We start from the raw sequence: 16,069 nt of genomic DNA, 5'->3' as shown, positions 1-16,069 counted from the left end.
TGGATCCCTTGAACAACAGGCTTTGTCCCACAAGGGGAATTTGTGCTGCTTTGTGACAGAGGAGAACTTCCCAGGCTCTTTTGTGTTTGCTGTAGGGAAGGTTGGTTAGTGCTTGGCAAAATCTCACAGAGCAACATGGAACATTTGCTTTGTGATGTCAGGGCATGGTTGCCACATTGTTGTGGTGACATCAGAAGGGTGCCTTGGTGCACGGAAGGCCTGAGTGTCAGAGCAGCCCTAGCGCTTGCTCAGTTCAGGAGAATCCTCCTGGGCAAGGCTTTTGTTAGTGGCCTCTTGCACACTGACAGGAGCCTCGTTTTTTCTACCGGGTGCGCGCAGCCTGCAGACTTGCAGGGCAGTATCACAATGATTGAGCGACTGGCACCTGTCCTTTTCGCCGCATATGGCGTTACATATGGTGCCTATTTCCTTACACACTTTGCACGTAAGTAGATGTTTCCTCTTCTGCTTAGGTTAGGGTGTAACCTAACCTGGCTTTTGTATGTCTTCCTGCTCTTTCTTAGTGACTGAGTTTCTGCTTTTGAAACAGAAAGAGCATTAGGATGCCACTGCTTTGGTCAGGCTCCTGTCAAGGTGTTCAGCTAAAAAGGGGGTGTCTGTAGCCACAGGGGCAGCATTTGCCAGGCAACCTGCAGGGCTTCTGTTCCCTCCACGGGAGAGTCTGTGGCAGCAGAGTCTGTCATTTCCTCAGTTTGCTGGAACAAGCAAGACACCTTGGAAAATGTAGCCTGGCAGACCTTCTTGAAGGCCTTCTAAAAACTCTGCAGTTGTTCCCAGAATTCAGGGAAAGCTTCTTTCTTTCTCAATTTTGTCATGAAGGGATTTGACTGTCTAACTTGACCTTTTACCAAGTGCTTGAATAGTGATTCCCTTTGCAAGGAAGTACAACCGCCAAAGCAGTGAGCATCTACCACAGCTCAGGGGAATTTTGGGGAAGCTTTTCTGGGCAACTGTTTCCAGCAAGTAAATGAGAATTAGTGCATGCAACTGATTAAAAAAAAAAGACCCGAAGAAGAGGATTTAAAAAGCCGTTTTATGTGTTTTCTAGAAGAGGAGCATTGAGTGTTAAAGAACAATTTGCATTCTCTTGGTCATGTTTGTAGCCATTTACTGGCTCAACAGGCCAAAGTGTAGGCACAACCAAGAATATTGACGTGGTCTCTTGCTGGCTGTGTGAATGAAATGTGTCTCTGGGAGGGATGTTATGAAATGGGAAATCACCTCTGTTTGGGTTGACTTGTTCTGTGGGATTCAGCAGCCCAGGCAGTTTTCTGACAGCATCTGGTTCATTTCCCCTGCCCACTACAGGTCACCTGAGGTGTGTATTCAGAGGTGCTGATCCTGAGGTGAGTGAGAAAGGAACATTTCCTGTTCCTGGTGATTAAGAATTGTAGAGCAAGCTGAGAGCTTGGCCAGTAGCAATAGAATGTAGAGCTAGGAAGGCTGAATGAAAATCCATTTTCATGCCTGCAATAAAAATAACAAAGCCAGAGATGGATATTATTAAATTTCCATCTCGGAGCTTTGAAGAACTAGAAACCTACTTTTGCAGAGAGAACCTTGCTTGCTGATAACAGATAGGGTGGAATATTTACTTAGGATCAATTTCCTTTACAGTTGAATTAGACCATTTTAATTTAGTCAGAGTGCCTTAGAATACTGTTCCTATCAAAATTTATGATATCTATTTAGAAGATGTCATTGTAGAACAGGAAGGCCATCCTGCAATGGTGCCTGCTGTATCTGAAGTGAAATGGGCACCTTTGTGGCTGGGGAGCTGCGTGGGCCAAAAGGAGCCAGGGTTGCTGCTGGCCTTGATCAGCTGAAGATGAGGCAGCCTGTGGCCAGGTGGCCAAGAAGGCCCAGGGCATGGTGGCCTGTGTCAGCAGCAGTGGGGCAGCAGGAGCAGGGCAGTGAGCGTGGCCCTGTGCTGGGCAGCGCTGGGGCCACAGCTGCAGTGCTGGGAGCACTTGTGGGCCCCTGGGCAGCAGAAAGTCCTTGAGGGGCTGCAGCGTTTGCACAGAAGGACAGGGGAGCTGGGCAAGGGGGTGCAGCACAAGGCCAGTGAGGAGGTGCTGAGGGAGATTTAGCCTGGACAGTGGGAGGCTCTTGAGGGACCTTCAGGCAGACGTCCATCCATCCCTGCGTGACAGTGCTCAGCACCAGGGCTGTTTCACCGCCAAACATCCCCTCACTGCATCCAAGGGCTTGAGACACTGCAGCGGGTGACACTTCCATCTTGTGGTTTGTTGGCTCGTAGTTTTGTTAGGAAGAGAAGGCCTGTTCATTTTCCTGTTTTTCCAGCAAGTAAAGATGCTTCTGTACAATGTTTCCAGCCCTTTTGCAGCCCTGGATGGCATTCTGATTCAGCCTGAGTTTTCCACGTCTGCAGCAGCAGTAGCAAAGGCGTTGCTGTCGCTTTCCTAGTTTTCCATTTCAGTGCTTTCAAGAACTAAAAGCTCCCTTTTGCCAAGACAACCTTGCTTGCTGATAGCACCCAGGGAGGAATATTGAATTCATAGCTACATAGAATTCCATTGAATTAGCCCGTTTGAATTTGGTTGGTGAGGTTGATGTGACTTAGAATCCCATTACCAAAAAAATGTATGATTTCTCCTTAGAAGATGTGCTGGTAGATGTGAAAAGACATGAGGTTCTAAATGATAGGTACCGACTTGTCCCTCATGCTTCTCTCTTGCCACAGGTGACAGAAGCAAGAGCCGTCTCTCCCCTGGCTCCCGCTGCTCCTGGAGAAGAAGCTAAAGAGGAGCAAACTGAGGTGGATGACCGCCAGCCTCCAGTGGTCACACCAGAGCCTGGATATTCTGGAGCTGTAAGTGCCAGTTGGGTGTGGTGCTGTCTTTAGTGCAAGGCAGAGCTGCAAGGTTTGGAGCAGCCAGCACTTGCTGTTGCTGGCTGAGGATGCTGGGTGCTGGAGTCCTGCCAGGAGCTTGGGATTTCCTGCAGGCAGTGACCACAGAACTTGACCTTTGAGCTGTCATGTTGAGGCACCAAAGGGCTGGTGCCTCTGGGAGAGCATCTGGCTGCTTGGCTCAGGGCAGCTCTATCGCTTGGCTTCTGCCGTGCTATGGCCAAGGGCAAAGGAGGGAGTGCTGGAGGTGCCAGGCCTTGGTTTTTTTGTTTTCCCTTTCTGGAAAGGTGTGTTTGGCTCGTGAAAGCGGTCAGCACTTTCCTTGAGTAGTTCTTCACTTGTACAGTCTCTTTTGGGCCAGCTGTCTTTTGGCTTTTGATAAGCTGCAAGGGGAGGATTGTGTTGTCCATGCAGCTGTGGGGGGCCATTCCTGTGCCGCCTGGCCAAAGAAACAAAGTGCGGAGTCGCGAAGCTTTCTTGCGAGGCCAAAAGCAGAAGCGGCCAGTTTCTGTTGATGCATCTTTTGCTGCAGTCTGCAGCTTTGGCAAGTGCCTTGGAGCCTGGAGTGGAGGTGAAGCTGCAAGTCCTTGACTGCTGTCTTGTGTTGCTCAGAAGAGGAAGGCCATCGTACAATGGTGCCTGCTGTATCTGAAGTGAAATGGGCACCTTTGTGGCGGGAGAGCTGCGTGGGTCAAAATGCTGGTTAGAATTCTTAGTTGACAAAAGAGGGAGAAGAAACACCTTGGTTCTCCTCCATATACTGAGGTGGCCATAGAGTTTCTCTGACATCTATCAGAGGATCTTTGCACACATTCTTATCTCCTGAATGACCAGGATTTCTTACAAGAGTATAGATGTCAGGTATGCAGGAATGCTGGTGCAGGCCTGAAATGAACTTGAACTGCAGAAGTGTCTCTCACAAGATCTGAGCTCACCCAGGAAGCCACCTGCAGAGCCAGGATGGAGCTGTGGGAGAGGGTGGGGTGTCAGTCACTACTGAAAGACAAACAGGACATGGCAGAAGCAGAGGGAGGCCCTCAGCAGACCCTTGAGAAATGCCACATCTTCCCTGTCAGCTGCCTGAGAGGCTGTTGGAGCTTCAGTCCCAGATGGCCCCTGATTGTAGGGCCAGGGTCACTTTGGAATCTGTGCCTCCCCTCAAACAGAGAATGACCCAGCAGAGCAGCAGCACAGTGCTTTGGGAATGTGTGAGCCCAGCAGTCTTTGAGTCTTGGCCCACAAAGGTCGTGTGGGAAGTTGAAACCCATCTTCTCTTGCTTTCTGTGCAGGTGCTTCTAGAGAAAGAACAGGAGCAGATTGCTTCATCAGAGATGCCATGGCAGACTCAGGGAGAGCTGTTCCCAGGCCGAGAGCAGGAAGAGCAGCTCAGGCAGCAGGTGGAAGAGCCACAGGAGAATGGCCAGGTAAGCCTGACTGGCCAGGGGACAGAGGGAAGGGCAGGGAGAGGGGCATAAACCAGAGCTTGTGGGACTGAGGAGGCCAGGAGTCCCACAGGCACTGGAAGCACAGAGCCTTGGAATCTGCAGAGATCAGCCCTGGGACAGGAGGCTTACACTGGAAGCAGATGTGGGGAGGGAAGCAGAAAGAAGTGGCTGAATAGATGTGATTTTAACACTGCAAGAGGAAAAAGCTGAGCCTGATGGCAGCTCCCAGTCACTTGCTCTGCATTTGTGTGTACAGAAGATCAAAGCAGAGCCACAAGCAGAGCTGCCCGAAGCTCAGAGTGACATCATGGCAGTGAAGAGGAGGAACAAGGAAGACATGGGAAGAATTCAAGAGGAGAATCTCCATCAACAGAGGGGCGATCAACAAAACCAGGTGAGGGAAAGAGTGGCAGCCACTCCAGTCATAAGGGGTCCTCTCCCTCCTTGTTTACAGAACATCAAGGAATACCTGCAGGCAGAACTGCAGAAAACTGACGCTAGGATCAGGGCATTGGAGAAGAGGCTTGAGGAAGACATGAAAATCATCAGAGAGAAAGCTAATCCCCTCCCTCAGGCTCTGCAAAAGCAAGTGAGTGAAAGAGGGATGCAGTCACTGCAGTGACCAAGCTGGTGGTTTCTGTCCTTCTTGCCTTTCCACTCAGAGCAGCAGGGAGTGGGGCCATGCCTCTGAGTGCTGTCCTGCTGTAGTGTGTATCACAGTCACTCTGAAGGACATTTCCTGGTGTGCTGAATCTCCACTGCTGCCCTGGACAGTGAAACTCGTCCCTTGGCCTTTTGGCCAGCAGTCATCCAAATTGATTCCTGCTGGCCTGTTCCTGCTCTCCTTGTTTCTTAAGGTGTTTTTGCAGCAGAATGTGGTGACCCAGATGGAGGATTGGAACAAGCTGTCTGTATCCTCTGTCAATCTTTCCCTTTTCTCACAGTCAATGACTCCTGGCTGACAGGGACAAGCTGTAGTGTCTGACTGCTTTGTTGTGTTTGACTTGAGGTGCAAGTGTTGACATCTCACCGGGCAGCCTGCAAAGACTTCCAGCGAATTTCTGGCAATGAAGAGCCCCAAGGTCGGCATGAGGCACAGGAACAGTGCCCACCAGAAGTGCTCCAGGTTGAGCACATCTACACGGGCTCTGGCACTAAAGCTGCTGCCGCAGCAGCATCACCTCGAGGAACCTCTATTGTCAAACCTGGGATCTTGATCTCGGGCAGTTTGTTCATCTCCAGTGCTGAGAGCAGCATGGCTGCTGCAAACCAGGAGACTGAGGAGAAGTACCTGGAGATGCTGGGTACGTCTGGGGGTTTCTTGTCTGTGGGACAGTGTGTTGTGTGCAGGTGTCAGCAGAGCTGTACCAAATGCTCCTCCTGAGTTTGGTGTCACAGGGCCATTTAGGACTCCCCAGAGGAAGTGCTGTGCTCCGAGGCAGCGAGAGAGCGCTCTGGGTGAAATGGACTGGCTTTGGAGTATTGTCTTTTTGGTTGGGGATTTTTTATTGGGCTTTTTTTTGGTTTGGTTTGGTTTGGTTTTTGTGGGTGTTTGTTTTCAGTTTTCTTGTTGCCTTTTTTTCTGTTTGTGGGTTTTTTTTATTTTTGTGGGGTTTTATTTGTTTATTTTGTTTGTGGGGTTTTTTTTGGTGGAGTTTGTTTTTCTCTATCCTGAAGGAGCCCATCTGCCTCACATGTCCTGCTGATGTCATTTTTTATGACTGTTATTGTTACTATTACTACATCTGCAGTTTATTTTCATGAGAATGCTATCTTTTTGTCAAAGAGAACTACTTTGAAAGAACATCAGGTTACAGGACAAATAGAGAGCACGAGGTGTTTTCCATGTGCCCCCAAAGAAAAAACAGATACTTTTAGAACAACTTTTATTTAATCATCTATTTTTCTGCTTATCAAGATGTGTCCAAGAGACACATCCAAGTGGTGTGATCAGATAAAACTTTACTGCATGCATTTCTCAGGAGAGAGCCTCCAGCCCAGCCATGGTATATTCCTCAGATCAATGGCACTTTTCCATACCCAATTCCCACTCTTTCCCATGACTGTTAGAATCCTAGCCATTGGCCCAAGCCCTACTCACATCAGTCCCTAGGAAAACACATCAAGTCCTTTGTGATTCTGCAGCACAACCCAATCAATCTGCTTCTTGCCCGGAACAGCTGCCAGTGCTGTGCTCTCAGATAAGACCTGGTGGGGCTGAGACCAGAGCCCGGTGGATTCTGTGTCTACCATCACCTGCTGGGACAAAAAGGGCACTGATCTGTGCCTCGGTGGGGCTGATCTCAAAGCCCATCCTGTTGTGTCCTGAATGGGGGCAACAGCTTGTAAGGGGCTCAGGCTCACTCTGGCTTCTTCCCATCAGTGCCTGTCAGTGCTCATGCTTGTGCTTTGCCAGCCTTGTTGTGCTGGCTGCCCTGTCCCTGAGGGCTGGAGGGACTGCAGAGGCTGGAGCCTTCCTTAGCTGGGAGAGGGGCATCTTTGAGCTCAGCCTGCTTATAAACAGGTGAGGGTCCTGATGCTGAAAGGCCCATTGGGATTAGCTCTAGCATGAGCTGCTCTGGTTTACAAATGGGAAGGCATTCTTTTGGCAAATTGCTGAAAGGTGGAGAAGATGTCCTCCTCTCCTGGAAATGCATCTCCCTGTGCTTTCTTTCCTATCAAGAGAACTCTTCAAAGGACTGTACAAAATCAGTCTCTGTGCCAGCCATCTGTACTGCAGGGCTGCCTGTCCTGTTGCTGTTGTGATTGTTGTTGTTACCCAGCAAACTCCAATGGGCTCAGAGCTCCAGGCAGTGGGACTGCCTTTTGTACCTCCTGGAAGCTGGGATCTGTGCTTTCAAGTCAGCATGCTGCATTTTGTTTCCCTCAGGGAGAATGGTGAACCCCATTGAAAATCCTGTGAAGAAATACACTGAGCTGGAATATATTGGCAGCGGGTGAGTCCAACTGCAGTTACTCCTGCACAACCATGGGCCAGGTGTTTTTCTGGTGGAATGTCCATCCAGCGTGAAGTCAGGCCAGCTGCAAAGATGTTCACACACTGGGGATAGATTGTCCCATCTCTCAGTGCTGCTCAGAATTTGTGAGTGGGCTCAGAAGGCATTGTCAGCGACATCTCCTTGCTGCCAAGGACTTGTCTGCATCAAGGAACAGGACCTTGAAGGTCTCCTTGTCACACAAGTATGGAACAGTTCTGTGTCAATTTATCATTTTTGGATGTCTCTAAATCATACTGGCCCACTAATGAAAAAGTAATCTTGCTTGCCTGAAAGAGCAACCTACCCCCTATCAAAGCTGTGAACTAACAGTTCTCAGGAACATTTCTTTCCAAGAGTTTGCTGAAGGAAATACTCTGTGGTCAGGATAGAAACTGCACAGTTTAGAAACTGAAACCCAAGACGAAAGAAGAAGCTGTCTTTAGGAGCTGAGACAGTAAAGCCCAACACTTCAGGGACAGGCCCAGTGCCCATGCACTTGGGAGGAAAATGCATCATCTGCCTTCTTGCAGAGTCCTCCTGCATCCTGCAGGTTTTAGACATTTACAGCACAGATCTGCTGTGTGGGCTGGCTTTCACTGCAAGATCTAAATGGCTTCTCCTTTCTCTGCTTCTGTTTTGTTTCTAGGAGTTTTGGACATGTGGTCAGAGCACTCAACAATGCCACAGGGAGAGAGGTAAATGTCAACAGGCCCTGCAAACTCTGCTGCTCTTGAGGGGCTTTCCCCTCTGGTGTGAGCTGTGGCTGGAGCTTTGGGCAGAGCTGTGCTGAAAAGGCACAAGAAGCACAGACTGGTGCCAGCCTGCAAAATACATTTGGGACTTTGTCCTCCTCAGCTGCCGGAAGGAAGGCACAGAGGGCAGCGGTTCCTTTCAGAGAAGGACGCGCTCACTCGCTCTCCATTGCTAAAACAAAGGTGGTGCCTTTGAGCACCTCACTGCTCTTTGGGGCTACAGCTTCAGAGTCCTGAATTCTCATTTCTGGCTGCCAGCAAATACATCTGAAAGTTCCTGGTAGTTCCTTAGCCACCTGCAGTGCTGCCCTTGGGAACTGCACGGAGGGAGAGATCTGCAAGGTGTCCCTAGAAGCCCTGCCCATAGGCCAAGATGTATCCACAGAGTATTAAGGCATGGATTACTTCTTCTGAATCCCATCCAAAGCAGCAGAGAGTGTGGTCAGAGGTTTGCTGGTGATAGCTGAGACACCACTGTTACCAAGTGGTCAAGGCAAAATGTCAGTGGCCCCACGTGTGCTGTAACTGGCCCCCAAGGGAGCAGAGAAATGGGCTGTTGGAATGTCAGTTCCTCATGACTGCAGTGCCTCATCACAAGGCAGTTTGGCACAGCTCAGCTGTGTCATTGCAAAATCACTTGCTCCATGTGCGTTGTGGTCTCGTGTCACCAACTTCTCGAGTTACTGATTTTCAATGTCATTTTAGGTGGCCATAAAGAAAATAAATCTCCAAGGACTGAAGAGGAAGCAAGTAACTGTCAATGAAATCAAGGTCATGAAGTGCTACAGGAGTCCCAATGTTGTGAATTATTTAGACAGGTGAGTGGTCATGCTTTTATCCCATGAATGCGCATTTATATACAGCAAGCGTGAGAGGTTAAAAATCCGCTTGGTCACTGGCTGAAAGTAGAGCTGTAAATTATTATTTATTCATATTTCTCTACTCATCTCCAATGGATGAGAAGAGATTGCATCTTGTCTGCATGAGTCTTCTCTGGCACACCTAATTTGAAAATGATTCCAAAATTATTCACAAACTGGATCACATGTATCTTCCTAAGTCAATACCCTCTAAGTTCATTGCCTTCACCTTTTTTGGGATGGATTTTTTCAAGTTTCTTAAGTGCTGATGAACCATCCTAAAGATGATTTCCCTTGGATTGTTGCCCCTTTGCCATTGCTGTACATGCCAGGAAGACGAGGTGCTTATTTCCAGAAACACCATGCCTGACAGGTTGTTTTTCTGGGCTGTTACTAAACTGCATTTTTCACTTGCTGGCCATCTAAGACATCTTCTTTTTCACAGCTGTGCCTTTCTCCTTGAGGCTGCACAGATTGCAAATGCACAATGCACAGCCAAGAGGGGATCTCTATTCCTTTTATTCTGCCCTTGTCACAAAGGGACCTGAAACAAGAAACCTGGAAGTAAAAAATCAAGGTAGCCATGCATGTTTATCTCCATGCCCTTGTTTCCTTCTTTCAGCTACCTTCTGGGCGAGGAACTCTGGCTGGTTATGGAGTACATGGACGGAGGCACTCTGAGAGATGTCATCAATGAGTCTAATATCTTTGAAGGCCACATTGCAGCCATCAGTCGGGAGGTCAGAGATGTGCTTCCGAGGGCTTGGGCAAGATTGTCTGGGAAATGGGGGTTCAGATCAGGAGGGATTTCCTGTTCCAAGCTTTGTTTCTGTGTGGCTGGTATGCTATGGGCAAGTAAAAGCACCTGAAGTGAAAGGCCTGCCAGTGCCCCTGCACTCCCTGTACTCAGTGCCAGTACTCTTATCTCCTGCTGTTGTACTCTCGCTCTGTCTCTTGTATTTGCTGTTCTCCATCTTGCCTCACTAAACTTTTGCCTGTCTTCACTGCATTCCTTGCCTGTGAAAGCAAAGGTGCTGGTGGCAGGATTTGAAACAAGCAGCAAAGAGAAAAGAGAGACTCGTTTCTCTCAGTCCTCAGCTAAAAAGGACAGGAGTGCAGCCCAAATGCTCTTTGCTTCTGAGCACATGCACTGCAGCAGCAGTTATTCTGGCTGGTTTGCAGGGGACAGCCTACAACAGCAGGTGCTGTTGCTCTTTCAAAAGCTGACGTGCCTTTCCTCAGAAAGGACCTGCTCTGCAAGTGTTGGTGCAGCAAGCTCTTCCTCTCAGTGGCACTGTGTTCTGCCATTACTCCCCATTCCCCTGGAGAGGGAATCTTTTAGATTCTTTGTTTCCTTTCTTGTGTGATGAAATCCCATCACTCATTTTTGCCCTCCTGTTTCTGTTTTCTTTCTCAGTGCCTGCAAGGACTGGATTTTCTTCATTCAAACTATGTGATCCATCGAGATGTGAAGAGCAGAAACATCCTTCTCAGAACCGACGGTTCTGTCAAGCTGGGTCAGTATATTCTTGGTCAGGTGCAGCATTCCAGGGATGTGGCTGTGGGGCTGCTTTGAGTGACTGCCAGCTCCCCAAAAATGGTGCTGGTGGCAGCGCAGGGACACCCGCTGTGAGCTGAGGGCACAGTTGCAATGTGCACAGAGGTAGGACAAGGAACAAGCAGTCAAGGGTGGCCTTGTTCTGTGTGTGTCCCTTGCAGAGGGAGGGAGTTACAAGTCAAAAGCTTCCAAAGAACAAAAGCCACTGCTGGAGGCAGTGTAAAAAATGGGGGGATTTTTTAAGTTGCCAATGCCAGGAGATTCAACAGCACGTTTTCCAACTTCTACTGGGGAATTCTTTTGCTTGCTTTCCTAATTGCACAGAATTGAAATAAAACCAATATTTTGCTTTCTCCTCAGCTGATTTTGGCCTCTCTGCTCAGCTCACCCCTGAGCAGAGCAGACAGTGCTCGGTAGTCGGGACTACTTGGTGGATGGCGCCTGAAGTGGTGATGCATCAACCATATGGCCCCAAAGTGGATGTATGGTCTTTTGGAATTGTGGGGATTGAAATGGTAGAACAAGAACCTCCTTACTGGAGCGAAAGTTCTGGCACGGTAAGGAGCAAATACTCACTGATCCCACTGTCTTTCTCACCTGTCCCATGTCCTGCATGCCATTGGACAAAATCCCATTGCCATCTGCTGGAACTACTTCCACCAAGGTCCCCTCCTCAAAATGTCCCTGCAACACATCAGCATCTGCTCTAGTTCTGGTTGCATCAGTGGGGGAACTCAAGCCTTACCACATGCAAACAAACTCCATTCTCAGGCAACACTTTCCTTTGGGTTATAAGTGGTTCCAGTTCTTTTCTCTGTGGAGATGGCCCCAGTAACAGGAAACAAGTATCTAAGAAGTGGTGTTACCTTTCCAAAAATGAAGGAAAGAAACCCAAATCCAACAAAGTTTCTAAAACTGTGGATTCTAGAGAGGAACTGCATCCCCCGTGCAGTTTCTTCTCATTGGGAAACATTCCTGAAACCTGGGCATGAGGGTGTAAAGGCCACAGAGTCTCTTCTGCTTCTTGTGCAATGCTGCTGAAACATTTAGTGGCCGTGTTTCTTTCATAGCCCAAGCCACGTTGTCCACGTCACCAAGCCAGAGCCTGGTGATGTGGAGAGCCTGCCAAAACCTGGCACTTTTGGGGAGGGGCCTACCATTCATGCATTGACTTGAGTAGCCAAATGAGCGGAGGGTGACCACAGGGATGCCACCTCTCCTTCTTCTGACCATGACAATTTTCTTTTGCTGAAAAATGGGAAGCTGAAATTTTCAGACTGCTGAGAGACAGAGCTGCAGGTGGCTCCTGTGTGGCCAAGCAGGCATTTTCATCCCAGTACATTTGTGCAGGCATCTTAATGTGTCTGTGTTGAAGATGAGATTGTAAATGTTTGTTTCCTTCCCTGGGGATTAACTGATGCATTTCCTTTCTTTTCTTCCAATTGCCATTGTTTTCAAGAACAGCACAAAAAGCTTGATGAGTTTTGTTCTATGGCATTGTTACGGTTTTACATGAGGGACATTTAGGGAAGTGACATAAAGCTTTTAACCACTGGAAAGCTGGACACACCTCTGTGAAAAACAGACGTTAAAAGATGAAAGAAACTTTTTCTTTCCCTTCCGGTTGGGAGGGAGGTGACACGGCCAGGTGGCCCCTGCTACGGGGCCCCCGCTTCTCCCAGGCTGCCTGCCGGCCCCCTAACATCAGTTTCTGGGCAGGGAGAGGGGGGTGCTGCGCAGCCAGATGGAGCCGGCCTTGGTAATATTTGGTTACTTGTTACACTGTGCCCAGCCCGGGGCCCAGCTGAGCTCACCGGCCTCGGGAGTAGCCCCGGCTCCAGGCTGGGATTTGACCTCCGCAGAAGTTACTCACAACCATCGGGCAGAAGGAAGGAGGAACTTCCTCTCTATTATCCTGGGTGTCACTGTTGAGTCCTGGGCTGGTTGATTAGATCTGAGCTGCGCCCCTAGCCCCAGTTTCTCCTGTTTGCAACCCCTAGTCCGACTGGGGTTAGGCTGACCATTTATAGGCTCGAGGTAAAATACGAATCCTTTTAGTGCTTCGATCCTCCCTCGAATGAGAGAAAAGAACAAGATATAAGTATGTGAAGGAATAAATATGAAAACATTATCATCAGTGAGCGAGAAGTTAAGTCCTAGATGGGAGGGATGAGGAAATATTTTAATTTTAGATCTAAAATTCTCTTAGAAACAATGAAGAAAAAGGTTTTTTTCTTATAACACATGAAACTATGGGGAGATGAAGGGTTCAAATTGATAGTGAACAAAGGCCTCCACGTTAAAGTAAGCAGCTATTAAAGTAACTATAATCGTATGAGAAGTTGAAACAAGAGAAAGAGAGAAGAATAGTCCTGTACTGCCAGGAGGAGATTTTCTGTTCCCAGGGATAAAGATGATTTTAAAAATAGATAATGAAAACTTTTACTTTTGAACAACTCATCTTTAAAACAATACCCCATAGATCAACATGGCCCATAAACAAGTTGGGGGAAAGCTTTTAGAAAATGGGAGAAACTTTACGATAACAGGGTTCCCCAGGCAGCTGTTATTGATGAAGAAATTAAGAACCACAAGAAAACTGTTTTTTCCTCTTGTAGAGAAGTCCCCATAAGATTAACAAGAGGTAACAAGAGGGACTTCTCTCCCTAAGTAAACTGAAGTAAGACTGTTTTCAAAGTAGTCAATGGACTGGAAAGTTTAGGTTTTGTTTCTTTACATTATCAGTGAGAAAGAAAAGGTTCTGGGAAGAGGAGAAATGTTCTGAAGGCTTTATTCTGATCTTTATTACTCTTTCTTTTAGTTGCTATGCATAACATTTTCTTTATACTCTTTGAAAGTTTTAAGCCTGTTTTACTTTCTCCTAATCCTATCTTCCTAGCTCACAACAGGAAGTAAGTATATTAATAATTGACCAACACCAAACCCACCACACTCTTGAATACATTAGCCGGCAAAAACTCAGAACTGGGGAAATCTTAAATTGGGGAACCAAAACCACTAGACAAAATTAGTGTTTCTGCCCAGTTTTGAACTGAAACCGCCACAGGCACCTATGCTCAAGGGACCAACAAGCACTGCAGAGATGCCTTTCATGTACTAATCCTTGGAATTGGTTAGTATAGCAAAGACCCTCTTCCAAAAAGCCTCTCAAGCTGGTGTGAATCCTCAGAGAAGCAAACGTGCTTTTGCTGATGTAGCTCCCACTAACTAGGTCAGCCAATGAAATCAGCTGCCAAGGCAAGATCTGCGGGATGGTGGAAAAGCTGTGGCTGCATCGGGGTTTGGGTTTTTGGTTGGAACAGGAAAATCATCTCTGGGTCTCTGCCAGGGCAGAAACTACCACTGAAGAACAGAGGTTAAACAAAGGCATGTGGGAGAGCACTTAGAGATGTGAAAGGACCTGGTGGAACCTGGTGTTTCCTTTTTCCCCAGGCTAAACTCATGATAGCCATAAAAAGGACCCCACGGCTGCGGCAGCCCAACCGATTCTCGCCTTGCCTGCGTCACTTCCTGGGCTGCTGCCTGCAGAGAGACGAGGAGCAGCGCTGGTCTGCCAAGGAGCTCCTGAAGGTAAAATGTGAAGGGGCTGCAGGTGAAACAGGCTCTGAGGGATGGGTTCCTCCTCCACTCAAGTCCAAGGCATCAGATGAGCCCCCTTTCTCCTCACCTCCACTCTTGGAGCTCTTCAAATGAAAATGATGAGGAATCCTAGACTGGGCTGGATTGGCAGGGCCCTGTAAATGTCCTGTGGTGCAAGTGTGCTGCAATGAGCAGGCACATCTTTAAAGAGATCAGGTTGCTCAGAATCTTTTCCCACTGGAGCCGGAAGGGTTACAGGGATGGGGCACCTACAAGCTCTTGGGGCAAGCTGTGCCAGGCTTGCACCATGCTCCGAGTAAACAAGTTCTTCCTTAGACCTACTCTGATTAGATCTCCTTTGTGTTTAAAAATATTCACCCACATCCTATTGTAACTGGCCCTGTTAAAAAAGATGTCCCCCACTTTCTTCAAAACCACTCTGAAGTCTTGGAAAGTGGCAACAAAGTCTCCCTGGGGCCCATCCTTCACAAGAACTGAACACCCACCAAATTACAAAAGGGGGGTATAACTCCACCTCCCTCCGCATTTCCTGAGGGGAGAGCTGCTCTGTCCTCTGACCGTTTCTATCACCCCCTTTTGTAATTTGGTGGGTGTTCAGTTTTATCTAATGGCAAAAGAATTGAAGCAGAGCAATGCAGGGTACAGAGACATGAAATGGTGGTGGTGGAACGCAAGGAAGCCAGTCCCAGCTGAGCAGTCAGAGATTTGGCTGTGGGCAGGAGGGGCTTTGGGGGGCTCACTGGGAGCCTCGGAGGGGCCCTGCTTTGTGCCCCCCAGCCCACCCTTAGAGGTTTCTGGCACACAAACAGGGACAGCTGGGAGGGACTTGTCCCAGCCCCATCTGCTGCCTGGCACGCCCAAGCAGACGGGAACTGTGCCAGGGTTACTGCCAGGTTGTGTGGCAGAGAGGGAACTGCAGGGCCCAGTGCCACTGGGCTGGCCCTGCTGGGAAGGAAGGTGCCATCCAGCACATGAGGGGCAGGGCGTGGAAAGGCAGACACTGCTCTGTCTCCCTGTGGGAATCAGCACAGTGCCTGTCTTGCAAAGGCAGGGACCTATGTGAGTCATTGGAGTTTCCTGCAAGGGAGAAACGCCAGGGACAGGAAGCACCATTTCTAGAGCACTGGCAGGGCAAAAATCCCAACAAGATCAAAAAACCAGAATAAATGGATGAATGGGATTCTGGGCCAGGTTTGCCTGTGATGGCAAGCTCCTGCACATGACGTCTGGGAGATGATCCCATTGCTCCTCTTTCTGGGTCTGTCTGAGAACCAGAGCAATCCTGATTGAGTCTGTCTGAGAACCTGAGCAATCCCACTGAGCTGGGAAAGTAATGATTGTTTTTTGTTATTTTTTTTCCCTGTGGACAGCATCCATTTGTAACATCAGCCAAGCCAGCATACACCCTGGCACCACTCATCAGCTCAGTGAAGAGGAGGATAGACATGCGAAAACTGTGATCATCCCATCAGCACTATTTACTCCATAGGCATCTTAGAGTAGGATTGTAGCGTAGGATTGTAGTGTAGGATTTAGAGTAGGATTATGTGAAGAAAAGACAAAGGACTCTGCACAATTGAATGTGAATCAAGGAGAAGCCATTTATTGTGCTTCTAAAGATCGTTTATATTTACTTCCTATCTTATAGGTCTATATAGTAATGCACTGTTTGGTTGGCTGCTGCGCTTTGTCTATGGATCTCTTGATTGGTAGCTCTATTTTATCCTGAGGCAAGCACGCAGCTTTTTTTCTTTATCTAATTGGTAAATGCTGTAAGGGTCATTTGATTTAGCTTGCTACCCCTTTGTCTGTCAGCAACTCTTCTGCTTCTTCTTTCTGCTCGCAGCATTGAATTTTTATCCACAAAGATGGATATTAGGCTTTATTAAAAACAAGACCTAGTTCTGTAGTTCCAGTAGGTTAGGCTAGTTTGTTCAGTAG

The 16,069-nt window shown here is 48.2% G+C and overlaps 1 protein-coding gene across 1 annotated transcript; it reads left to right on the top strand.

The window, feature by feature from the left end:
* The first annotated feature begins 403 nt into the window (after positions 1-403).
* On the top strand, positions 404-15,588 carry LOC143692245 (serine/threonine-protein kinase PAK 3-like). The gene is made up of 10 exons (XM_077172150.1): positions 404-445; positions 2,726-2,854; positions 4,183-4,317; positions 4,595-4,927; positions 8,795-8,907; positions 9,572-9,689; positions 10,367-10,466; positions 10,868-11,064; positions 13,961-14,098; positions 15,499-15,588. Exons 1-10 carry the CDS (start codon positions 404-406, stop codon positions 15,586-15,588), a joined length of 1,395 nt encoding a protein of 464 aa, XP_077028265.1.
* The last annotated feature ends 481 nt before the right edge of the window (positions 15,589-16,069 follow it).

The sequence above is a fragment of the Agelaius phoeniceus genome, chromosome Z, assembly GCF_051311805.1.
Source record: "Agelaius phoeniceus isolate bAgePho1 chromosome Z, bAgePho1.hap1, whole genome shotgun sequence".
NCBI lineage: Eukaryota > Metazoa > Chordata > Aves > Passeriformes > Icteridae > Agelaius > Agelaius phoeniceus.
This window is presented reverse-complemented; position numbering and strand designations above follow the sequence as displayed.